The sequence below is a fragment of the Anastrepha obliqua genome, chromosome 3 (assembly GCF_027943255.1).
Source record: "Anastrepha obliqua isolate idAnaObli1 chromosome 3, idAnaObli1_1.0, whole genome shotgun sequence".
NCBI lineage: Eukaryota > Metazoa > Arthropoda > Insecta > Diptera > Tephritidae > Anastrepha > Anastrepha obliqua.
In genome coordinates this window covers 73,660,305-73,687,530 of record NC_072894.1, presented here as the reverse complement: position 1 = coordinate 73,687,530, position 27,226 = coordinate 73,660,305, and the positions used below count along the sequence as shown (strand labels likewise).

The 27,226-nt window shown below is 33.8% G+C and overlaps 2 protein-coding genes across 2 annotated transcripts in view; one reads left to right on the top strand and one right to left on the bottom strand.

The window, feature by feature from the left end:
• Positions 1–9,575: 9,575 nt before the first annotated feature.
• LOC129241383 (arginine kinase 1) overlaps positions 9,576–27,226 on the top strand; it is a 79,488-nt gene continuing 61,837 nt past the window's right edge. Inside the window, exons 1-2 of the mRNA XM_054877666.1 lie at positions 9,576–9,662; positions 22,144–22,191. Coding sequence (XP_054733641.1) covers positions 22,148–22,191 — 44 coding nt within the window. The 5' untranslated portion in view covers positions 9,576–9,662; positions 22,144–22,147. The remainder of the gene's footprint in view (positions 9,663–22,143; positions 22,192–27,226) is intronic.
• Positions 13,353–13,976, bottom strand: LOC129242069 (histone-lysine N-methyltransferase SETMAR-like). The gene has a single exon (XM_054878628.1). The coding sequence runs from the start codon at positions 13,974–13,976 to the stop codon at positions 13,353–13,355; it is 624 nt and encodes a 207-aa protein (XP_054734603.1).

Below are 27,226 nucleotides of genomic sequence, written 5' to 3'. Positions count from 1 at the left end.
GGCGGGCCATGTAAAATTTGCTTTTTAAATCGACTATAAAAAGAAACGAATCAATATTTTTTCAAATTTTTTTTTTTATTTTGAAGATTGAACATTGTCATTTATGAATGAAAAATAATATCGTTCAAATGATTGCCACGTCTGGCTTTACAGTAGGCCATTCGATGAACCCAATTTTTAAGCACATTTTTGATTGTTTGGGCTCCAATTTCATGAATGGCAACTTCAATTTCATGTTTTAAAGCATAAATCGTCTCTGGATGGTTCGCATAGCATTTGTCCTTAACGGCTCCCCACAAAAAATAGTCCAACGGGCTTAAATCACAGTTCCGAGGCGGTCAATTGATATCGGAATTTCGGCTGATTATTCGGTTTTCAATAACGGTAGCCAAAAGTTCGAGTGTAACTTTGGCAGTGTGACAAGTTGCACCGTCCTGTTGAAACCAAATGTCGTCCATGTCATCCTCTTCAATTTTTGGAAACAACTCGTTGAGCATGTCACGGTAACGCTCGCCATTTACTGTAACCTCGGCTCCTCGCTCATTTTCGAAAAAAAAAATGGTCCGATGATGCCGCCAGATCAAAAACCGCACCAAACAGTGACTCGTTGTGGGTGCATTTGCTTCTCTACAGTAACGTGTGGATTTTCTGAAAATCAGAAAAGAAGAAGAAGACTCACCACTTTGGAAATAGGTTTTCAATATTTCCCAATTTTGTTCATGGGTATAGCGTCCCATTTCGTAAATGTCAAACCTTTAAGTAAATTATGAACACATTTGACATGTCATTTGTGTTACCATGCTCAAAAAAATGGGTGGTTCAAAAAGCAAACGCTATAGCCCTGAATCAAATTTGGCTCACCAATTGCAAGAAAGATTTCGATTTCCCCCCGCCCGTTGTGCGTCTACGCGAACATTAACCCGAACAAAAACGGGATATAAGTATTAACGAAACTTTGTATGTATGTTAATCTCGATGTAAAGCAGGATGCAGCATCTTCGGAAACCGCAGATTCTCTATGATCTTTATATTGACGGAATCGCACTTAGATTATTTAATTAGATAGTTAAGACTTTTACTGGAATTATTTGAATAATAAATTTAACTCACCCACTTCTATGCACTGCCTTGTTCTCGTATATTATTTTTCATTGCAAATTTAAACAAGGAATACTCTAAAATTCATTATAATATTAAAGTTAACCAGCACAAACAAAAAAATAAGTATGAGTCAAGATCAAACTTAGTTCATAAAGTTCGGTTTGATTAGGTTGACTTGGCTGTTGATCAATCCATAGCTCTGAACTGGTCCCTCTGGTGTTGCTATGACATTGCAGAATAGCTTAGACTCTCATGCTGTTTTCCTTGACCTTTAGTAAATTGCTAATCCTCTGGCTGCAATATCCCTCAATGATGGGAAGAATGCAAATTTAAGACAGAGGCAATTCACCTCTTTCACAGAACTAGGCATTGATACAGAAAGCGCTCTTAGGTTCCCTTGGCATTCAATTCGGTCTATGCTATACATATTTCATCGGGTCAGCCACAGTTTTGTCGTGTAAAATTATAAAATACAGTATTCTTAACTATTAGTCTAAAATCTACAATTTAACTTTGATTATTGGGGGTTCTAATTGGTCGTTCTAATTGGTGGTATGTCCGCAGCAGGATTTTGGCGCTACTAATATGCCCACGCATTCGATATCGTAGCTATGTCGAACTTAATTCTAAGAACTTAATAAGAAGAACATCATAAATAAATAAAATTATTCTATTCGATTTCTCGTGTCAGCTGGAAATATTTTTTCATGTTTCTTTGAAACACAAACTTGTAAAAGTCAATATTTTAATAAGGGGGAAATACAGGCTTAATAAACACCTAAAATAAACACCTTTTCAATAGAAATTATTGCAACAAACAGGCGCATTGTCAATCCAACTTACTTTCCAAACCTAAAACTGTATAGTTTGTTTACTTTAGCTATTTTGAAGTATGACTAACCACCATGCGTACCTTTTTCCCACGCACAGAATAATAGGAAGGAATATTATTTTTCGAGAATTTTTTTTATAACAGCCGGCGTTGGACAAGCTCTAAAGTAATTTTTAAGGAACGCGCTTCATAAGGTCTTTGTAGTGATACTTTCAGTATCAGTTTCTTATATATACAAGGTGTTCCAATATCAGCTCGCTAATTTCACTTTTTAATGGAAGATATCGTTAAAACATAAATTATATTATGTTTATAAGTAGAAAGCTACATACTTTTAAAATCGAGTAGTCATTAATAGTGGCAACAAAGGTCGATTAGACATGCACAGGTATGCTTATAAGAAAATCCAATTTAAGCAAATAAATAATAACACCGATATACTAAATATGTATGTATGTATGTATATACATAAAAACTTACATCCATATATACTTGTATATACAATACATATAGTAGTTACGTATACATATAACTGTTATAACAACAACATGAATGTTAAGAAATGATAAAATCATAAAGGATGCTGTGATATTCAAATTAAACGGTAAGACGACAAAAGAGAACCGAGTAATGATAATTGTAGAAAAGAAAAATACGAATAAAGATATAAGTAAATGACTCGAGAACATCTATATGAGATATACCCACGATATATGTATGTACGAACATTACAAATGCTCAGAGCTAATTCCCACAAACCGTCTAAAAAGTGTTAATCGCAATAATGGAAAATCGCACGGGTTGAGTGTAAGACTCCTAACTCCACTTTGTGCAATTCGAAGCAAAAAACAAAAAAAAATACCAATCCAATATGAAAATATAGCAAACATTAATTATTATTTACTTATACATTATACATTACTTACATACCTGCATAGTTATTATTGATGCTCAAGCAAAATATCGAAATTTGTGGTAGTGAAATAATAAAAATCAAAATTTCAGAGAAACGAAAATTTCACGAAAGTATATGTGTGCATATGTGTGTATGTATACACAAGAAGCCCCAAAATTAAACACCTTATCGGAAAATTTATAACTTTTGTATCATAAATGGCATTGTACGTCAACCATATTTGACCCTTGAGCACTAGACAGTTGCAGTACACAAGCAGACACGCAATAGAGCGCGAAAAAGTCAAAATAAAGATTTCCCGCACTCAAACTAATTATTTTTACTTATTGCAGTAAAAAGTTATTCAAAAACAAAATTGAATACACAATCTTATCAATGAGATTTTTAAATACCCTTAACAATTTTCAAACGATTGGCGCGAAAGAGAATCTATTAAGGGGTTACATTTAGTTAGAAGCCCTGAAAAATGAGGTTTTTAAAAAAATTTTCCTGAGAAAACTTCTGAATTAATTGTTTTAAGCCTTTGTACACATATTATGGTAACTTTGAATAATATTTAAAAAAATTTTATTTGCAAGAATAACAGTTTTTATAGCTGCTACAGCAGATTTCCAGGAACCCCTCCAAAAAAAGACGTTTTACGGTGACCACTATATCTCCGAAGTGGATTATCTGAAATGAAAAAACCAACCGGATTTGATTAAAGTATTGTATATTCTTGTAATTAATCGAAGGAATAAGCAAAAAAAAATTTATTGACAAAATGGCGGCTTCTCAAAAAAAAAATCTATTTTTTGGAATAGTTTTGGCCTTAAATTGTGTATAAACAAAAAAATGTTTATCGGTTTTAAAAAAGCTTCGATTAAGTACTAGAAAATATAGTTCAGAAGCCGGTGTAAAAATTTCAGACTAACCGGTTTAGCCCTTTCCGAGAAATCGTGGTCACGGACTTTCAAAACACAGTTTTGAGAAAAACAAGGTTAAAGTTTTAAAAGCTAATTTAAAGTGCTCTGACGCGTCGTTACATTTATGCGTATAACTTCAAAAATAATCTTCGGAATGACTTGAAATTTTCATAGTGTTTACTTAAATATATGTACATTACAAAAATGAAATAAAAAAAAATCGATTTTTTGAAAATTCTAACTAGATGTAACCCCTTAAAGGTGGTAACAGTAGACCTACAGATTTTTTTTTTTTACTTTTACGGTTTACATTTGGATGACAGTACAAAATTAATTAATTATTTACATTCAAGTTTGCAATTTCTAAATTGAAATTTTGTAATGAATTTAAATTCAAAAGGCTTTTTATACATAAATAAAATTATGAGAAAGTGGCACATTGTTTTAAATACTCGTAAGTAATTCTCTTCTTTGCTTTCTATTTTGCTGTGACATTATAATGTGCAAAATGTTGTTGATGGTTTAGGGCCACCTCCTTTAATGAATTCACCTTGATTGGCGCCATCAGATCAGCTAGTTTTTAGTTTTTTTTTTCTTTGTTATCAAAATCCACAATTGCCGATTAATAGCAGTGTCTTACTTCAAACGCATGACAGCAAAACCGGACGTCGAAAGTGCTTGGGGCCGGTAGTGTCAACATTTACTGGCCACCGAAATCTTGCGGGACTTTTAAAGCGACTAGCTTAAAACAAGGTTCCACTCGAAATGAAAGCGATACTCAGTAAATATGTATGATGGAAAATCCCGAAAAAAGTTTGCTTTTGTCGGTATTGTTTCTAGATAAATTTCTGACATACCATACATTTTTTGGATCAGCTTAAAAAAATATAAAACTCTCTCAATCTATTGAGCATTGTCAAAGTTATTCTTTACTTCCACTGACCAGATTGAGATGGCGCATCCTGTACATACATACACATCGCTCACTTGATGGTTTGCTAAACGAACTTATAATCAAAAAATTTTATAATCCTCTAAAACTTTTTTATTAGAAGAAAATGTGTATTTATTTTTTAACTATGGAGGCATAGTAAATTGAAAACTTAAGAGACGTTTGTCTCGAATTATTGAATATTTCAGTTATGATGTTCTTCCAGCAAACGGGCGCTGCACACTAGCCACTGTTTGGTATCATTTTCTTAAACTATTATTTTCGACTAATTGAAATAAATTCACAGCTGACTTATATTTGCCCTATGCTCCAGATAGGAGTTGAAGGAACCTATATACTATGTTGGGTGCATATTACCGTATATTAATTACCTTAGTCTAATATTTACCAACAAATTATTTCCTCAAATGAGCAGCAAAAAATTTTAAGATTAAATTCTCATATCACAACAAAACAGTTTATTTTTGGTTATGACATTTACTATGCGGATTATGTATGATATGTAAGTATAAGTACTAGTAAAGTATTTTAATTATTTATATAAATTTGTGTAAATAAAAATTTACTTGTATTTAGTTTTGATTTGAAAACATATGTCGTTTTTATTGAATTGAAAAAATTAACAATATCTTATGTTTTAAAAAGTGTTCCCCTAGAATTTTGTATATACCTACATATTAAATTTGGGCATATAACAGAACAATAAATAAATTCATAGCTGTAGGCACAAGTATATGCACCGGGCAGAAAAAGCGAAAATATTTGCCATTTCTTCAACTGCTCTATGAAACTTCTATGTTTCTTTTTCAAATCTTTAAATAAAAATAGAGCGAGGGAGGCTGCTTCTACACTGCTCGTTCAACATATTTGAGAGTATATATGACAAGTGGAATAGCTTATTTGCTAGCTTCAGGCTGCCACCTCTCAATAGAAGTGACAAGTTCTACCGAAATTGTGGATTCATGTAAAGAATGGCCTTCAGGGAAATGAGTGCACAGTGAAAGTTGGCTAGTTTCCATTGGGTTTTTGGTCTACTACCATCTACGAATAATAAAAATAAGGTATCGCAGGTGGCAAATCACATTATTAGGCTTAGAGACGTAGCGCTACACCGTTTTGAAATCAAAGATCGTTTTGAATTTCACTGCAAAACAAGCTAAAAAGTGCTATATTCGGTCAGGACCGAGCTTGAAATAACCGCACGTTTTGGTAAAATTTAATATAAGCAGGCTGTTACATTTTTTGAATCAAATAAACTCATAGGTAGTGAGAGTGAAAGCTTGTGATATCTGATAGACGAGTGCAAATTTAATATTAACATATCTCAAGTGAGCATGGTTTTTATCTGATCACTATAATTGCCGGCCGCCGTAACCGAAAGGGTTGGTGCGTGATTACCTGTCGGGAGTGCGTAGGTTCGAACCTCCGTGCACGAAACAGCAACATTTTAGAAATGTGTTTTCCCCTCGGTAGGCAATGACAAGCCTCCGAGTGTATTTCTGCTATCAAAAGCTCCTCATAAAACACCATTTAGACGGACGAGCTCTGCCAAACACCTAACATAAGTGTACGCGCCAATTATTTGTTTATTTATTTATTTATATATTTATAATAATTGTGTTGAATCTAGATGAGGCCGGGAGCAATACGTGTACTACCTGTAGTAATTTTGGGTGAATTTTATCAGATCGTTATCGAGGCATACGATAAATAGTAAATAGTGAGGTAGCACCAGCAATTTGCGTAGCACTTTTTTTACTGGGCTTATCCCTTTTACCAAATGTAAGTAATTTTGCTTTATTTTGTTTTTTAATTAACGTTATATGTAAAATGAACGGGTTTTTTGACCGATTTCTCCCATTTTAAGCACAAACTTACATATGTGTGTATATATGTTTATTAAGGTAAGTGTTCTTACTGAGTTTCACAAAAATATCTACACTTTTTCTCGAGTTGCGGCTTACAACATTGGATGGACGAATGGAAATTAATATTAAGAGAAAAAAAAAATATTTATGTTGGATGTAAATGTGGTACGAGGCAAAACTGTACCAAGTTAGGGCGAGTTTTATCAAGTTATGGAGATACACGCATTTATCCAAAAGTGGACGTGGCACTGCAAATTTTTCAAAATTTTATTTGCTCTATCGTTTGTACCATATGGCTGTGATACTTTTGGTTTATTTATGACAGAAAATTACCGAATTATTGAAAATTACCGAATTATTGAAGCGATTTCGCCTTGGACAGAGACTTATACAATGTGACGCAAAATTAATCACCATATCGGAAGATTTAAAATTGCAAATGGCGTCGTAGGTAAATCATATTATATTTGACACATGTAAGCTGGACCCCTTTAGTATACAAACAGACAAGCAATGGAGGAGTGGGGCTTAGTGCACTAGACAGGGCTATTTTACTGGGGAAAGAATCACGTCTAAAGACATTCGCTAGAGTCTGAGCTAGTCTGATGAGATCCAGGACAAAACACAACTACTACTGCTGGGCCGGACAGTATATAGACAGACGTTAAGCGACATTCATCGGGAAGCTCTTACCACCGCCTTTACTTCCGACCCCCGAATGCCGTTATTTGAGACCAACCACCACCTATTAAAGACGAAGACTTTCAACTGCTTCGTGAGACCCCCGTAATGTGAGCAGTTTGGTACATATATTTTTATATCTATCTGGATTTCTTTACAGTACAACTTATAGGCGCGCTGCGTTTCTAACGTCCGGCGCGAAATATCTGTATGTGAGTCATGCCGTTAAATTTCGGTTAGTCTCATACAAGTTGTATTTGCACGAGAAATATTTGACAGGTAATTGCCGGTGTGAGTAAGTATTGAGTTATAATCATAGAACAATGAAGTAATGCCTTAGATGTGGCTAATAAAGCGAGAGTCATACAAAGATTATACTTAAAAATTTAAATATTGCAGCACTGCAAACATCAAACATTCTAAAATGCAATTTTTGTATCAATCGTCACTCCTCCTTTGCATCATAGAAATTTACGCTGCGCTTTGACTCTTGAAAAATGTCGGAAGAAAAGTGAGTAGTAATCATCTTTTGCTTTGATTTCAATTATGACAATTTCTTATGCCTAAATTAAAAAAATTATATTTTTTCAGGGCGAATCTATTGAAGGTGGTGTTGGTAAATCAGCTGAGTTGTTTTTTTTTTCTGTCCATGTGGCTGTCAGCCGAGAATGAAACAAGGCGAATTCATTATTTGTTTTCTGGTTAGCTTTGACAATCAAACGTACATAACAGTGTTGTTGGTCTAGTGCCACCACCTTTAATGAACGCGCCTTGTACTTTTTTTATTTTAATATTTTTTAGCCAAACTTTATCTGTGAATGAAGTGAAGATTCTTATAAGAGCTAGACTCAATATGGAGGAAAAGCTCGTTGCTGAGCGGAAGGAAAAGAGCGCGAATTATAGAATAAAGTTGTAGAAGAGATCATAAATTGGGAAATTTAAAAATTTCACACAAGGACAGTTTTTACACTTGCTAGTGATATATAGAATAATACAAAGGGTAATAATAGTTGGAAAGGATTTTTTAGAGCCAGAACTTACAATAAAAGTGGATCGGTTCGTTCATTGGGAAATGCGAATAAAATATATACATACATATTATTTTTCCAAGCCTTTTCTCCTAAAATGTTTTATTTTTTCCTAAAACCAAAAAAATTATCACTTCTTGTCTCCATATACCTTCAACCACCATAAAATTCAATAACACTTCCATTTTATTTGTTGCAACAAAGAACGCGATCATAAATGCATTCTACAACAGTCAGTTATACGTTACCGAAACGACCCGGACTTATATCCGGCCAAGGACTATCACTCTTATGTATTCCCCAAACATTTATGGGGAATGTCTGTGTTGCTACAACAACAACAAGAACAACAATCAGAAATGCAAATCAAAATAAAAAAAAAAAATCAACGTTTCTATCAGCTGTATCATTTGAAAAATCTACAGCGTTGCATTTCTAGAGATACCCTTTGTGAAACTGTTAACTGTTAAGTTAATAAAGGTTGATTTGTGTTTTCCTGTTGCTTAGATGCGGTTAATCATATTTTTCTGAGAGGTATTTAAGGACAAACTGACTTTTGAATTAAAATTTCAAATACGACGTATTTAAATTTTCAATGTAATTAATATTTTTCATCTAATCAGCTCATAAAATATCCTTGAAAATAAGTAAGATATTAACACTTTTCAATTGAATATGATAGATAAATTAAAAAAGTTAACATTAATGCATAACAGGCATACAGTTTTTTCACTGCTGAAATCAAAACTGTAACAATGACCTCTTATTTAATATCTCACACACCAAAATAATTGTGATATCAAAAACAAACAAAGTGAATGTAGGTATGAATGTCTATTGGTCTTAACGAAAGGAGTTCGAACTTCTATTATCTCTCTCATTCAACGCACATACAAAGGTATGCTAACTCTCTGTTCTCACGAACAAAAGTCATGTATTGCTCATACGCACCCTGGCTTCGCAATGACAGTTTTAATTAAGGCAAATGTTTACAATTCCGAAGAGAAAAAGAACATCCACACTCATTTATTTATATGTATATGTGTATGTACATAAGGAGTGAATTTGCGATTCATTCTCATTTCTGTATAAACTCTTGTCAAGAGAAAATTTTTTGGTTGAACTCATTTTGTTTGGGTTATGTCACCCCAAATGTGAACGTATCGTTAACACGATATACAGCTGTATGCATATGTATGTATGTATATTTACAGTACCGAAACCGCGAAACGGTGAGATTGGTCAGCTCTTAAGTAACCGGTGAACAATTGAAACTGAACAACTGAACTGAACGTCTCATTTTGTTGCCGTTGAGCGAAGAAAACGCGAGCACGAAAAATTTGTTATAAACCAAAATTGTTATTAGTCTAGTGAAACAGGTAAATTATACGTAAAAATTAGTAAAAAATTTATATTCTAAACGACAATAAGTAATTAAGCAGTATTGACGCAAAAAGAGCTACATGTGATACGCTACATATGAAACAAGCCTTTTGTTGAGTGCGGAATCGAACAAATAAATGTGGTTAGTGTTATTAAAATATCCATTAACGATATACACTTATATATATGCATATGTACATGCACATATCTCTGATGTACATTCGGTAGAAAGCATATTCATTACTTATAAACGTTAACAATCTATTACAAGTGGTTGGGGGAAAGTGTTAAATCAATTACAAAAACATGTTATTATCAATTGTCATCTTCAAATTACAAATACACATATTTATATGTATGTACATATGTAGAAAGGCTAACCAACGAAAATTGACTATTGTGAAAAAACTACTGGTGCAAAAATACCAAAAGTTAATACAGAACTAAAAAGTTAGTAAAGAGAAAAATTGTAAGAGAGTGGAAAATATTTTATTGTAATGAAAATTTTTGAGAGATAGCAGGTGAGTGCAGTGTTGGATACACATGGCAAATACATACATAGCATCTGCATACATACATATGCATATGCAACTATTATGATTTCGCCAGAATTACTCACTGCTTTTCTCATCCTTTGATGACGTAACATAACAGGGGTATTTTTTTTTTTTTTTGTTTTGACAATAAACGCTTATAACACATGTAATTAGACGTCAATTCTGAATTAAAGTGACCGACTTTTCTTTATTAGCTTAGATATCACATCGCTAGCATTAGTTAACGACATTGTTTAAAAATTGATTTTACGTGACTTTTGTTTGTTTTTGATTTAATATATATGAGCACATACATATATGTATATATATACACACGGACCCATCTACATGCATGTATGTACGTACAAACATATGCAAGTACGCATTTGGGTAGGTCTCATTTGTGATAAAATCATGCGGTTCAGACGAAATGGCTCTGACTAATACACATGCGACATGCCCTGCGGAAAAAGAAATTTTGGAAAAAAATGAGTTTTTTGCTCCGTTGGTGACCAACAATTTGTTAAGAGGTTTCCCGTGTGTTCCATTTTTGCTTTGCTGAATCCGGTACTAAAACAATGAAGTCGAAAAAATGCCTGCGTGTGAGCTTTTAAGGAGTAATCCAGTTTGAAATATTTTAAACAAAAAAAATTATCAAAAACCAATTAATTTTAGTATATTACTTTTTAAAGCTATATAAGTGAAATATAATCACTTCATTATTATTATTAACAAAACTTGATGAATTAACAATTTAAATAATTTATGAGCCTTAGCTGCAGGACTATCAACTCGCAATAGTACATTCTATGAACCCAAATTTTCTAAACTTTAATAACGGTTTCCAACCCCATCTCATAAATGGCTCAACTGACATTCGCCTCAACTTCTTTTGAATCCAAGAGAATCGAATGTATTCATATTGCATCTGCGATCTGCGAAATATCGATAGTTTGATGATCTGTGTAGCATGGCGTATCAACCTTCTGAAACTCAAGGTGGTCCACAGTAAATATTGCCAATTTTACAAAGTGTGGAAAGTGATGGTTCTACAATAATCACTGTGGACGAAAATGGCGTTTCCAACAGTACAAATATTTAAAAAAATGACAGCCCCATCCATAACTTGATTCAACAAATTTGGTCCAGTCTTCTTTTAATGTCCTTTTTTTTAAATCGCAAAAGATCCAGTTTGAAATAAAGTTACTAGTTTCAACTTGCTTAACAAGCTATAAATGAATAGTTAAATCTTCGCACATATCTCCTGTTTAATAGTTACCCAACATTATTAAATATTTCCTTTATTTCAGTATACTGCCGACTGGTTTTAATGAGCTTTTTCCTCATCGAGACCGTCGAGGTTGTTATGGTGTCTAACAACCTAAAATATGTTAGATGTCGATCATTAACCGCCAAAAGGGCGAAACCGACAACAAGTAAATTTTACACTTAAGCCAAAATTGCTTTCGTCATAAGTTTGTAACGGAACGGTATTTCGTAGGGCAGCTTGTTTGTATGAGGGATCGATTTCTATCAAAAACGGAAAATCCAATATTTTTTCGCGGTTATGGCGGTTAGGGCTCGCTAAAATATATTTCTAAGTAGCTTCGACATTTAGGAAAATGAAATTGCTGATGAGCTTGCCAGGAAGGCGAGTGAATTAGCCTCAGTCATCGGCCCGATGCCCCGATCATCGGCATCCCACTGACAGTTATTAAAGGGGAACTGTACAAATTATTTCTCAGGAAAGCACAAAAAAGATGTTGCTCCATTTCTCCATGCAGTATTTCAAATACCCTTTGGCCGCAGTACAATAGAGGGAAGATTCAGAAAGTCCTGGAGACTTCACGTCATTCAATTTTCAAACTCGTAGCTGTATTTACCGGTCATTGGACGATCGACATACAAAACTTAGGTTTACCATTTAAACCCCATTGCAGAAGCTGAGAGACCTTTGAGAGAAGGAGATTGTGAGTACTTTCCCTGTAAATGTCCGGGTTTGTCAGCTAGATGATTAAGCTCACTGGATTCCCCTTTTTTCGACAGCCTGGGACAATGCGCCAAACTAAATCCCTGTACAAGTTGGTGTGATTAGAGTAGCTGACTGCTTTTTCTTCATTTCGCCTTTAAATTAGAAATGTCATGTCAATGTAAAACGGATGCCACTATCTTGAATAGATTCGTCTTGAAATTAGCCAAAAAAAAATGTATGAGATTTTATTCGACAAATCCATGAATATTGTCGCTTTCGTCGGATATACTATTCGACTCCTTTTATTCTAAAAATAAAACTTCTCGACTGTCCGAAATCAAAATCACATTTTATATTAAATTAATAGCAACTCATAAACATTAGAAAAACACAGCATAAAATAAATAGTTTTAAAATAATTTCATCAGACTCCTCCTACTGGGTCATTATCATTTGAGGTAACACGTTAAAATACTCTACCGCGGCTTTCTAGCTGCATATTTTGCCTTAGTTATAAAATTAGGCGCCAAGATTATCGGTGATCATTACTCACAGAAGTATAATATATAAGTATGTACATACAAGTACATATGAAGAGCTCATTGAGATGCCAAATTCAGAGCGTTAAGAATATACAGAATGATGAAATATGGGCAGCTGGCGAAAAGATGTCCACCTTGATACTTCTTCATCACCTCTTCACGTCAAATATGTGAGTCGTGCTTGTGCTAATCAAAAACTTGCTGCTAATCACTTTTCTTCAATTTCAGATGAGTTGAGATTTCGCCAAATTACCGTGGCTTGTGATAGTTTAGCTACTGGGAAGTTGCTTCAGTGCCCACCTACTAAATACAAGACGACAAACATTTGCAATTCGCGCATTATTTTCAGTTTTATTTAATCTTAATACCCCGATCAGTTAATACTCAATAACGATAGAATTTACCATCTCATACATTTAATGCACTCTCTTCTTTACCAATTTTTGAGGCTTATTAACTTTACAAGATATATTTTTACTTGCATTAGGGAAAAGTGCAAAAGAGGTTCAGCAACAGTATCATAATAGGTGCTCTCAGTATGTATTTCCATCCTGTACCTAACATAGCTTAATACGGCTGGCATATACTCCGGAGAATACTTCTGATCCTAGCTTAAGACTTTGGCATATAAAATAGTTATCTATTTTTTAAAGCTGATTTTATGAAAGAGGAAATCAATGGCTGATCTGAAATAGTATAAATAAGTGATAACGCTATATAATAGTCGCTGTTGATGGTCTGCCCCTTCTGGAGATAGTTGATGAATATTATTCCATGCGCATCCCAAAATACAGACGCCATAATCTTGCCAGCCGACTGCTGCGTCTTTGGTCGCTTTGGGCGGCTTTCACCGGCTGCATGCCACTCAGCAGACTGCCGATTTGACTCTGGAGTGAAATGGTGGATCCATGTTGCATGCATTGTGATGTACCGACGCAAAAACTCCGACTTATTGCGCGTAAACATGTCCAAACAGCTCTTTGAATCATCGATTCGTTGTTGTTTTTGCTCCGGTGTGAGCAAACGCGGCACCCATTTGGAAAACACCTTTTTCATACCCAAATATTCGTGTATTATGGTGTGTACACTGCCTGCTGATATCTTTAGAATGTCAACAATCTCCCTCACTTTCACTTTACGGTCGAACATAATGATTTTCAGTGTTTTTTCAACGTTTTCCGGAATAACAGGGTCATTTGGCCTTCCAGTAGATGGAATGTCATCGGTGTCTGTACGACTACGTTTGAATTCGGCATACATATAACAAATGCTTCTTTTTGATGGAGCAGAGTCCGAATAATGTTTTTCAAGCCATTCCTGGCATTGAACAGTATTTTTTTCATTAAAAAACAATGATAAATAAGCACACGGAATTGCTTTGAATTCATTTTTTTTTTTACTCAAAAGTAGCGTCACTTAAAGCACTGTAACTTGTAAACAAATGGTCGGATTAACATATGATTTTGACAGTAAGCCTAAAAAGGTTGCCAACTTTCGAAAAAAATATTGATTTAGTACTAGTGCCGCCATCTATGTGTCAGTCACACACATTATTGAACGTTCTGGTACATTTTTAATTGATTCTTCACGATTCGGTGTTTAAGCTTATCGGTTCAATCAATCGATTATATAGGGTTTTCCAAACAGAGGTGTTATTTTGATATTCAAAGAAAAATGCTATTTTTTAATATAAATGATCGGATATTTATTTCATTATAAAGAGGAAAGCTTGCCGTTAATAGTGTAAAATTACATCAGGAAAATGACCACCACGACCACGCTTACAGAACAATATCCTTTTCATGAAATTTTCCATAAGCGAATTGCAAAGTTGCTGCCCTATGTCCTCGATAGCCTCACGAATTCCATCTTGAGTTCTTGAATCGACCCTGGGCTGTTGGCGTAGACCTTCTCTTTCACGTGGCCCCAAAGAAAAAAGTCACAAGGTGTTGAATCAAAAGATGTCGGTGGCCAATTGTGTTCACCTCTTCGAGAGATAACACGGTCCGGAAACTTTTCCTATAAAAGATCAATGGCTTCGTGGCACGTAGCGCGGTCTTGTCCAGATCAATACCATCCAATACCAGCCATAAAAATCGTTAATCGTCTGTCGATAGCGTAATCCATTCACCAATAACACCTGTTATTGGAAAACCCTATATTATATAGTACTTCAAAGTAGTTACGAATTTATAAGTACTAGGTTAGAAGTACTAAGACAAGTCGTAAATACCCGCCATATTCGGCCCTGCCATTAAGGCAAAACATGTACGCAATAAAAAATCAGCAGATATACAGGATTACCCGGAAAGGCCTAGGTCTGCGAAGGAGTTGTCATCGCAAGCACATGATGAATATATGCTGCGGTACTCCCTAAAGTTAGTATCTTTTATTGAACTCTCCGCATGCTACGAGCCCATAACCAGTGACTGAGACGGCATTCCTTCGCAGCGTCCGCAACACATTAGGATATCAGAGCATTCCTTATTGGTATACGTTGGCATGTTCACAAGCAGAGATCAAACTCCCGTTCACGAGCCAAGTACCACATTCAGACGAGAAAGCAAGCACCTTGTATGTAGCACAGAAAGAAAGCCAGAAAAGGAACGATTAAAAATCAGTGACTGACCTTTTTCGATTGCTTAAATTATGCCAGGTTCTAAGCAGTTAGTGTTTGGAATTGTTGTTTTGTTTTGCGGAGTCTATTCAAATACTTTATTCTTAGTATATTATACCTACTGGATAGCTAAAAAGTTCTGAAAATAATTTGCGAAATAGTTCTCACAAAAAAAAATTTTTTAATTATGTGAAGTAGGAAACACTTGGTAAAAAGTAGTTAATTCAAAACTTTATCAAGCGGCCTTTCTTTAAGTATCCGCGCATCGTTCAAGTTTTATTGATAATTTTATTAATTAACGTAACTAAAAACGGAAACAAAGTCGAGGCCTTGAACTACAATAATATTTAAAAAAGTGGACGCGCAAGCAAACAAACATATTTTTTCAAAATAATTTTTACAATCTAATATTTCGAAAATATTTAATTTTTAGGCATCATTATTAAAATTATAATTTTGAGTCTATAGTTTTCCCAATGACCGACACTTCGACTTAAAAGATATTTTGTGTCCTACTACATGTCTTAAAAGTAGTTAATACTAGTCCTATTGACAGGCAATACTACCTTAAATGTATTAAATCAGGTTCTATTTAACCTAGATTCCTCGCTCCCTGCCTCAGATTGGAAATTGGTTCAAAGCCAAATTCTTTTAGTCAAATTTCTGCCTTGCGTACAAATTTCAGAATATATGCAACAGGAGCATTCTTGATTTCGCTCGTATCCGATCTTTATTCATTGATCTCGACGAAAGATGTACAGTCTTGTCTTTGCCAAGGCAATACAGTTGCACAAGATATGCTCTGTGATTTCCTCATCTTCCAGATAGAGACCCCCTGTCTCATTCCCAATGTGAATTTTTGAGCGATGGTAATTTAATTAACAGTGACCAGTCAGAAAACCAACTAGTTCCATTATGTCTACTTTATATCATCATGTTATTTAACCAAATTAATTATAAACGACATTAATAATACTAGTAATGCCCTTTTGTAACTAGGATGACCGGTCTAGTCGCCTGGCACTAGTAATTCGCATGGGATGAAGCTTCTGACCTGTAAGAATACTGTCATAAAGACAGCTATGGAATGAATTCTAATGTTTCCCCTGCAACATTTCCGCAATGAGGCTGCTCTGTTTCCGGTTAAGGAGGTAATAAGACGTCCAGCAAGCAATTCCTGCTGGATTGCTACCGCAGGAAACCCCTCTGCAGGCAGTTGCTGGAGGCTGAGTCACCTCCCAGGCGAGTCAGGAGATATGTATATCGTCGACTATACTGACGACATCCAGGAGCGAACACATCTACAACTACTGGATCAGACAGATATTGGATGATATTCATCGGGAGCCGCCACCCTTCGCAAACGAAGTGTTGAGCTGTCTCGTGAGGGCAGCGTAACTTTGGCTCAATTACCCTTCTAGATATTGCAGCATTAAACTCCTACCTATCGAGAATTAACCCAGACATACTCAAAATATGCCCGGACTGCTACAAGAACATCAACAGACATACATTTTTCATCTTTGCTTTACCTGTTTATTCCCGATTAGTGCAGTTTGGCATACAGCATACACATAAGCAAACATTTTTAAAACAATTACCCTTCTGTTTTAAAAATTCTATCAGAAAAAAATTGATAAATTTGATTAATGCAAAGTGATAGTAAGCAATCTATTGATTAATTTTTGATTTGGTGCAAGTTCTAAATTAATTGTTTGCTTTTTTAACAAGTTTCGGCTTATAAACACGGCTATTTTGCAGGATTGGGCAAGATGCACTAAATCATTAATGCAATAAGCGGATAGTTAAAACACTGAAAAACTGAAGATTTAGTGATAGTGAAACCTTTAAACCACTAAAGAATTAGTGGTAGTGCAAAATGCCAAACCGTGATATTTTGTAAGTTTATGCATTTTCTGTCGAAAGAAATCTTGCAAACTGCAATTCGGTGCATTCTGTGGCTAGTTATTAGCGTACATGAATATTTTGAGATATTGTTTGATACGATGTAGATGTATACAGTCTAATAAATATCCTTTATATTATACTATAATATTTTCAAGTCTGTAAAACCTTTTCTGAACTCTATGAATTATCGAAAAACTAGTGAAATTTTTCTTAAAAAAGCGTAGACTGAACTCCCGACAATCGTTTAGAACTTCTTAAGCCCAACTTTAATTGCTCTGTATGTTTTAGTGGTGTATGTTTTTTGGCGAACATCGTCAATTGCTAACGATGCTGATATCAACTTACATATAAACCACATTTCACCCCATGAAACGTGGAACTGCTGTTAAATAAAGACAACTCGCAGAGGTGTCAGTGACAATTTCAAATTTGCAAATTTGTTTAAGGAGCACTAGATATTACAAGTACTATTTGCTTTGGACTCAAGAGATGGAAATCAAAAATTATTCTTGTAAGCCCCATGACTGTCATAATGCATAGTGCGGGAGCTTGGTTGACGGCAACAATGAGGTGGAGTTGAGGTAGGCATTGGGTTATATAGCAGGATTGATGAGCTGTATAAGATCTACGACAAATTAAAATGTAATCATTTCGGCAGGGAAGCCATATAAATAAATAAGAACGTACACTTGCACACCCTGCAACCAAACGATGCGGTACATATTAGCAATAGAGAGAGGGAAAAGTCATTAAGTACAGAAAGACTTTCAGCACGCCATTAAACGAAAAGTGCTGATTGAAGGAAAATCTGAAGAAATCGATTTGTAAATAAACCATTTTGAGTATCTCCCTTGGCATATTTATTTTTGGAAACATGCATACATACATACACTTACATATGTATACATAATGTGTACTATACGCAACTGCGTGCATGCTCCTGCAAATTTCGCTTGCAAGCTTTTCTACGAAAACCAAAAACAAAAGAAAAAACACATTTTTCTATTTACCCTGCACAGTTGTCGCAAGTGAGTAGTCTACATGTACACACAAGTTTCTGGCTATAAATACGCGGTATGAACAAACTCAAATTGTCAGCACGATTAGGCTGTGCTGTGTGTTTTAGTTAGTCATACTCGCACAATTAATAGCAGTGTTCACGATTACGAGTTACGACACTGCATTGCATTTGTGTTATACATACATATGCATGTATGTATGTATATCTTTTAAAATTTCGGCTTCTATTCCAACTGAGAACAATGAAATACACCCTAAATAGGCTGCAAGCATCTGTTACCAAATCTGTATTTTTTTATACTCGTCCATAATTTAATTTTTCAAGTGAAATTCCTAGTTTTAGATGTTGTAGCAGCTTACAAGTCTTGTTAAGGGGACCCCATGATCTAGAAATTTCAAAAAATCGATTTTATTCGATATTTCAAAAGTATAGTATCTTAAGAAAATACTGTGAAATTTCATGCGGAAATTCTCAATATTATAGCTTCTACAGCCCATTAACTAGGTAGAGAGCGATCTGCGCGCCTATGTACATCAAACTTTAAACTCATTTATCGCGAAACGACTTTTTCCGGTCCTCAAAGTGATTACACAAAATACTATTCTATCATAATAGTCACCTCTATAAAATATCTAAAGTTCACAGAATAGGTAATTACATGATTAATCTCATATCCCATAAGGAAGCACAAAGATGCCTGAACTGCCATATGAACAATCTCATAAATGGGCCCTTCTATACTAACGAAGAGTACATAAAAAACTCTCTGGAACTAGGATTTCTCCCTGCTGAGGCCCTTATCTATCTTGACAAAAACAAATTGGTGCAAATGGTGATGATACTCTACCGATATTATACCACAGATACCGCAGAGCTACAGATAAATCGATAAAAACCTCTACACCTGACGGAAATGAACTTAGATTCGATATGAGTATACCTTTCAAAGATGGTAAAACTTTCGAAGACATTAAATGGCAAAAATTTTGGTGGCAAATGGAATAATATATGTATATAATATTAGGTTTTTGTTTTTAATTTGTATCGTCTGTTTTTATCTTATACCCCTTAAATTTGTTACATCTATAATATTTTTTTAATTTTTTCATTATAGTCCAAAAATAATCTACGTTTGTGTTTATTAATGATTAATGTGCAAACTTTCTTATCAATAGTATATAACAATGTTAGTCACAGATGCTGAGAGCTCAACTTGGGATATTGTATCTTAAATTTTTGTTTTAATTTATTAATCTTGTTTATTTAGATTAAGCCAATTTATGTACGAAATCTTTACAAATAAACATAGTTAAAAAAACAACTTTTTCGGCACTGGGGGGATGAAAAAAAATAGTCAACCGAATTACTTGAAATTTGAATGTGTTGTTGGCAACACGTATGTATGGCCTTCGTCAGAACTAGAATCATAATTTTATCTAAATAATTTTCTATTTTTTACACTAAAAAGCTAGTGAAAAACACCCGATTTTACGATTCTGCGCGCCGTTTTTCAATTTTTAATTTTTTTCAATTTGTTCTAGTTCCGACTATAACTGCACGCTATATAATTAAGAATCTTCTTGAATTTTGTGTCCCACCTACGCCGTCCGGGTCCGATTTCTCGAGAGGGTAATCTTCAGCGGCATTTTTATAATAATAAATATTGTTTTTAAAATAAATATAAAAAAATTTTTGTATGCTCAATAGATGTAGTAATAAACACGAAAAGCTGAAATATCGCTTTTTTATTTTTTAATGGCAGAAAAAATTGTGAAAATAGGTGAAATTTTCGTGCTCTAGACCACCGGTTCCCCTTAATCGCAGTAAACTTATGGGTCATCGTCGTCAAACTCCTTTAACGGTAGGCCCAGGAAACATGCAGTTTTGAAGGTACTGGCCAAAGGGAAAGGGTGTTAGATGAATGGATTTTAGATGGCTGGTTTAACCTGCTACAAATTTTGGAACATAATTTTGTCAGAGTAACACAATTCCAAGCATAATTTTTGATGTGTCTTCCATTTTTGCCTTTTCTTTGTCTCTGCTTTAAAGAAGATACTGAACTGGGTAGAAGTTTTCGTAGTGTATATAATTTATAAATATTCCTTATACTGTAGATATAGCTTGATAATATATCTTAGTTTGACAATAAACCATACGAAGAGAAGGTTGATTACTTTTAGCCCAGTATCAGCATTTTTGGTTTTAAGGCTGAAATCTCCTATGGTTCGACGAAATATCGCTTCTTCTCTATCATATATTACAGATTACAAGTATGGTTTTTATTTCGTTAAGGATTTCTGTATTTAAAGTGAAATAAAGCAGCACCTCTCAATTTCAAAAAGAATTCCGCTGCTTCTCCGTTCTGCTATTTCAGGCATTTTATGTCTGCAGTGCAACAATGGTATGCTCACAATTATTCACAGGAATCTGTTGATCTTCGTTAGATTTTGAATGCTTTAGCATCTTAAAATTCGAGGAATTTTTAAAGTATATCAGTTCACAACCAACAATATCGAGCCTTGGATCGAGCTCTGTTTTCATTAGTGCGTGCAAGAAACGAGTTTCTACTGTATTTTAACATCGAGCGCCAACTTTACCCAGGAGAAATTTTATATAAACGTAAAACTATAAATTTTACAAAGAAATGCCGGAAACCAAATATATGGAAGGTGCAGCACGCAACGCAACACATAACTTACAAATCGGCAACTATCGTTTTGAAATAGTCAATGAATTTAGGTACCGTGGATTTGTGCTGAGCGAAGAAACTACGAATATACAAAACTGTCATAAGACATGCACTCTCATACGGGTGCGAAGTCTAGGTGCTGAAACCTTATGAAACCTATCAATTAAATTATTTTGAAAGAAAGATTCTAAAAAAATGTATGGAACGCTACATTCGGTACAACGAAGTGTTAGACACACTTATTAGGGGTGCAAATGTAATCAGGTGTATCAAAGCTCAAAAGATTCGATGGTACGATCACATTTTACGAATGAGCAACGATAGAGCTATGGAAAATATCTTCGAAACAAGTCCACAGGCGACAGAAGAAGAGGCCGGCCGAGAAAGCGATGGAGATATGACATTGAAGGCGACTTTAAAGCTATGGCCATATCTGTTATCAAACTAAAAGCTAATGGCCGAGTGACGTGAATGTGACTTGTAACGGAAGCAATGGTTCACACCGAACTGCGATGCTATGATGATCGATGCCGCGTACTCAGTTTTTCTTGTTTTCATCAATTTAGTTTTAAGTGCTTTAAAGTTTGACATGACTAAATTTTCCAAAAATGATTTTAAATACTTGTATTCACTCTATGAAATTGAAACGAAGTAGGGTATATCCATCTATTAAAACAAACTCTGTGTACATTTCGCCAGAACATATATAATACAAATTCTTTAAAAAATGTATCCTTAAATATCCTTGAATTTGAAATTTGAAAAAACGTATGTCACATACGCTTATGTACATACCTCAACTTTGTATTTCTTACTGTTTTTTAAAAACATGTAATAAAAAAATAGTTGATCTTTTCCCTATGAAATCAAGTATACGCAATGGATGCCTATGTTTATGTTTTCGCCTTTGATATATACTTTAAAGTCGTTTAAAAAATTTAATTGATAGGAGCTAAAAACTGAGTATGTAGCGTTACTACATAAAATCTATATTTTAAAGTGAAGCCAAATTTTTCCGGGAAACAAAACAAATTTGATTTTTGTGATCTTTTCAACGTAAGCTCATACACCGTGTTTTAGAAATATTATTTACTGTTGTAGTTATTTGCAATGTCAATAAAAATAAATTATTAATATTCAACTGATTTTTGTTAAATATAAATTTACGCTTTAACCTTTTATATTTTTGCAGAAAAATGTTTGCGTTGTGGTACTTGTCTTTTGCCATCGATGAAATAAGGTAAGTACATATAAATTGCAACTCCTAAAATTAGAATATATAGCAGAACGGCAAGCCTTGTTTTCACTACATACACGCATATCATACATACCTATACACGTATGTATGTATATACAAATGAAATTTTGTTAGCATAAATAAGCTAATTTTAAAGATAAATAATGTGATTACTGATTAATTTAGTTCATTTTGATTAAACCATTTTGCATTGGATGACTTTTTCCAATAATATACCTAGATACATATATATATACATACAGCTATGCATAAGAAAATAGCGCACTTCCCCCAATAAAAAATCTCGTAATGTTTCGATCAAACAATTTAAAGTTTATGCTTGTTGTCAAGGTGACACTTCACACTAAAAAAATTATTTTGCTCTTTTTGTTCGTTCCATTCTGTTATGAGAGAGAGGGTGTTAACAATGGAAGTCAACAAATGTAAAAATTAGATACATTTTACAGTTTTTCTTTGATAAAGACGAAAATACAAGCCAGGCTGCTGAAATTGTGAATAGTGCTTATGGTGTAACTGCTAATTACGTGCAATTTGGTTTCGTCCATTCCGTTCAGCCATTCTGGATGTCAAAGAAAATGTCGATAAATCACAGAAATAATCGAAGTTGACCAGTTTTAAACCGTTTGCGTAAAAATAATGGACTTCTTTTTCTCCAAAGAACACCTCTGTGATTTTTCAAAAAAAATCGATTTTTTGTGTTTTGCATTTTCTTAAAGTAGATATATTCAAAAATATGTAAAAGAAATTTTAACTTAAAATCTTGAAAATTGTCGAAATTATACCCAATACGTGGAGGTAGTGAGTTACAACGGCCAATAAAAACTTTAAACGCGTTTTTCTCAAAACGACTTTTCTGAACACGGTGGCCTCGATTTCTCGAAGACTTATGAACCGATTTTAATTTTTTTTTTTAATTTTTGTACATGTATTGGTTACAATCATACATAGCCGTTTTTAAAAATTCCAAAAATTAATATTTTTTCAAGCCTTTCGAAAACAGCAACGTACGACGATAGCCATTTATGTATAGATTAAGATTTTTTTTTTGGTTTTTTGCTTTCAGATGATTTTTCGCCGCTGTATCGTGGCCACCAGGGTTCATCAGTTTTTTATGAAGTTTTGCTTTAATATTAATAACAATTCTAATTTTTAATTTTTTTTAATTCAAATTTGTGTCATTATAGTTGAATATATTATATGTTAATTAAATAAATTATAATTTGTCCGATCCTCAAATAATCATTCCTACATAAAAAAAAATTCATGAAAATCACTTAATTTTCACGCGTTCACAGTGGTGTTCTCCTTAAATACTAAACTGATTAGTATTATTCATTATCCATTATTTTTTAAAACTGCTTAACACATGTGAAATAAATTTTCTATTAACGTTTGCATCTCTCCAGAGGAATAGATTGTATTGCTTGCCATAGTTCATTGGCATTTTTAAACTTTTTTTTGCTCACCTTCACCTTAATATCCTTCCGCAGATTTTCAAAAGGGTTATGGTCGACGCTTTGTGTTGGCCATTCCGGAACTGTCATTTTTTCTTTGAAAATCTAATTTTACACCACTTTTGCTGCACAAACCTATTGTTGTCATGCAGGAATAACCAGCTTAGTGGCATGGACTCAAAGGAATATGGCTCCATCGTATTTTTGGGAATATCAAGATAAGCAAACTTATCCCTAATGCCATTTATTTCCACTATTGGTAGAACTCTATTAAAAGAAAATGATACCCAAACATTCAAGTTACCCACACCGTGCTTTATGGTTTTGTTGTGTACCGGGGATTGAACTCTTGGTTTTTTTCACGATGAACTAAAGTCTTAGCATCAGGACCAATCATATTAATTTTAGTTTAGTCTGTAAAAAGTATCATATTCCATTTTACGTGAATAATTCGATATTTTTGCAAATTTTGTTTGTTTGTACCCCTTTCGTAAAGGTCACAAATTATGTTTTTCTTTTCAAGTAAGCAGTGAGGTCCTCCTTTTAAAGGAAAAAAATTATATTTGCAATTACAACAAACAAGAATTTACCGAGAGAATTAACTTTAATTAGCTTAACTAATGATTAAAATATTATTGCGCTTTGAGCGATTTGAGTGTAACATGGCAAAAGGAAGCATTAAAAAAGTTGGCAGGGCACATTGCCCGATATTAGAGATCACTACTCTCAGCATAACATCGGTATAGAAATACAAACATATGTACGAATAAACATTAATATTCTAAGAAATAACAATTCGTATAGAGGATACTAAGAGTGCGCTATTTCTATGCCCATAGCTATGTGTACATACACACACTTGCCAGAAAAAGTATACGTACACAAGAAATACGTACATAAAAAATTCATTGTAAAAAAAACTAAAACTTTTATGAGAAATGTTTAGTCAGAATTTTTTTTACAATTTGTATACATTTTTTCCTAAATACATCTTTAAAAATTAAATTTCCCAAAACAAAAACAAAAAACTTCACTTCAACGAAGCAGGAAAAGTATTCGTACATTGCAATATAAGATTAAAGTGTTCATATTTAACAAGCAAAAAAAAGGTGTTAATAACTTGTGGGATAACCTTTCCGCTTGAGGTCCTCCGCAAGTCGATGTGACACGGAATGGACCAATTTAGAAGTATCCTCTTTGGTAATTTTGCTCCATTCATTAATTATTACATTTTTAAGTATTTCCTTGGAGGTGATGCTGTGCTGATGGACCCTGCGCTCCAGTAAATCCCACAAATGCTCAATAGAATTGAGGTCCGGGGATTGGGCGGTGATTTGTGTTGTACAGCAACCAGAGCTTAACATTATATGCCGAATGCTTGGGATCAAAATCATGCTAAAACCAGAAATCATCACCAAGCTCCAACTGTTGAACGCTTTGCATCATACTAGTCTTTAAAATATTAAAAAAAAAATGATACATTATTGACTCAATAAAAACAAGTTTGCCAACTCCTTGCGCCACCATAGAGCCCCAGACCATCACACCTTCCCCGTCATGTTTCAGCGTTGGTACAAGATTTTTTTTTCGAGTGCGGTACCGCTCTTATGCCACACTAGATTTCTTCCTTTAATACCAAATATTCAATATTTGCTTTCATCCGAAAATAGAACAAGTTCCCAAAATTCTGGAGGCTTGTTAACATATTCGTTTGCAAAATCAATGCGTTTTTTTCTGTTGATTTCGGATATGTACGGCTTCTACGTCCGCGATACCCATCTTTTTTAACTATTTTAGGCACAATATCACCATGCACATGCTTGCTAACGGAATTTGAAATGTTTTTACATACTTGAGAAGCCGCAATTCGAGGATTATTTTTCACTGATTGCAATTCACGTACGGTCAGCTTGCTAGGCCGACCAGAGCGTGGCTTGGATACAATTGAATCAGTTGTATTGTATGTTTGCACGACATACTACACAGAAGAGTGAGTTCTTCCTATGATTTGTCCGATTTCACGGAAAGATTTGCCTTCATTTCTAAGTTTCAGAATCATTTTTCTCGCGTCTCCACTAATTTCCTTAGTTTTGAAGGCCATCGCTATTTATTGTACACAACAACTGCAAAATAGCTCCAAAGTAATGTAGTCACAGCAAAATCAATTACAAACTAAAATAAAACCGTTATTGGGGATAAATATGCTACTGCATACTGCGGGGAATCCCTGACGGAAACTTTTTCTGCTTCGTGGAAGTAAAAATTTTTGTTTTTGTTTTGTAAAATTTAATTTTTAAAGATGTACTTAGGAAAATACGTATAGAAATTGGACTAAAATTACTGACTAAATATTTCTCATAAAAGTTTAAAATGTTTTAGTTTTTTTACAATAATTTTCTTAATATTTTGCTTTCATTTCTTTGTGTACGTATACTTTTTCTGGCAAGTGTACATATAAAATACATATACATTGATTAAACCTAAAAAATTTTAATTTTCATACTAATTTTTATACTAATATTTCAATGGATGCATAAATTTCTGAAAAGCGTCTACCTGGCATACAAACTGATACATAAACAAAGCCAATTGGCCCACTATTAGTAATGATAGCACAATTTAAAAAAATGCTTTATTGTGCTAGTCACAGTAATTTCAGCTAATTAATTAAATCTAAATCTGAAATAATTTTTGATTTCTTAACAATTGCCGCGAAATTCAAACTAATAAGATTTTTACTGGTGGAATTCGAACAAAACAAAACAAAACTGAAATATTGCATATTTTTAGGCACTCTGCAATAACACTGCGCTTGCCTAAAATAAGCTCAACGCTTTTTATTATATTTGCCAACTTATACTGAAAATTGAAGCGCCAAAAAATGATTTAGAACCTAATACTTTAGTGCTTCTTTTCTGAACTCAAATGCAATTTAAATACATTTCTGATAGTTAAAAACATGAGATAGTTTGAAATATTTAATGCTGTGGCAGAATCTAAAAATTTAAATTCACTGAAATGGCTACAAGTTAAGATGTATAAAGACTTAGCTGGTCTGAATCCATTTGAAAAGGTGGCAAATTTGGTAATTCGCCTCTTATCATTATCAGACTCAAATGCAGAAGTTGCGCGAGTTTTCAGCGCAATGAATATTTTTAAAAGCCAAATTCGTAACTGTTTGTTCCTTCTTGAAGTAAATGCATTGCTCCATATAAAAACGGATTCAAAAGAGAAAATTGTTGTTGGGAAAATTACAATTTACCAGATGCTGTGAATCGTCATATCGATAGTAAACATGTTTACCGAAATTCAAAATATGGCTTGAAGTTAAGAAAAATGAAGTTGAAAATGATGAGGAGATAGATTTCGGAAATAATTTGTGATCTATTTACATAATTTGTACATTTAAAGTGTATAAAGGCATACTTGGTTTACAGAATCGTTATAAATTTATTTTTTATTTTAATTTTCTTTTTTAAATTTAGTGTTTTTTACGTTCTTTTTTCAAGATTTGGTGTTTTTTGAAATTTTTATTCCTTTACAAGATCGGTGCCGTTTCTTTA

What these genes read in the sequence shown, in the direction of transcription:
- LOC129242069 (XM_054878628.1), bottom strand. Translation starts at nt 13,976, where the DNA reads ATGTATGCCGAATTCAAACGTAGTCGTACAGACACCGATGACATTCCA.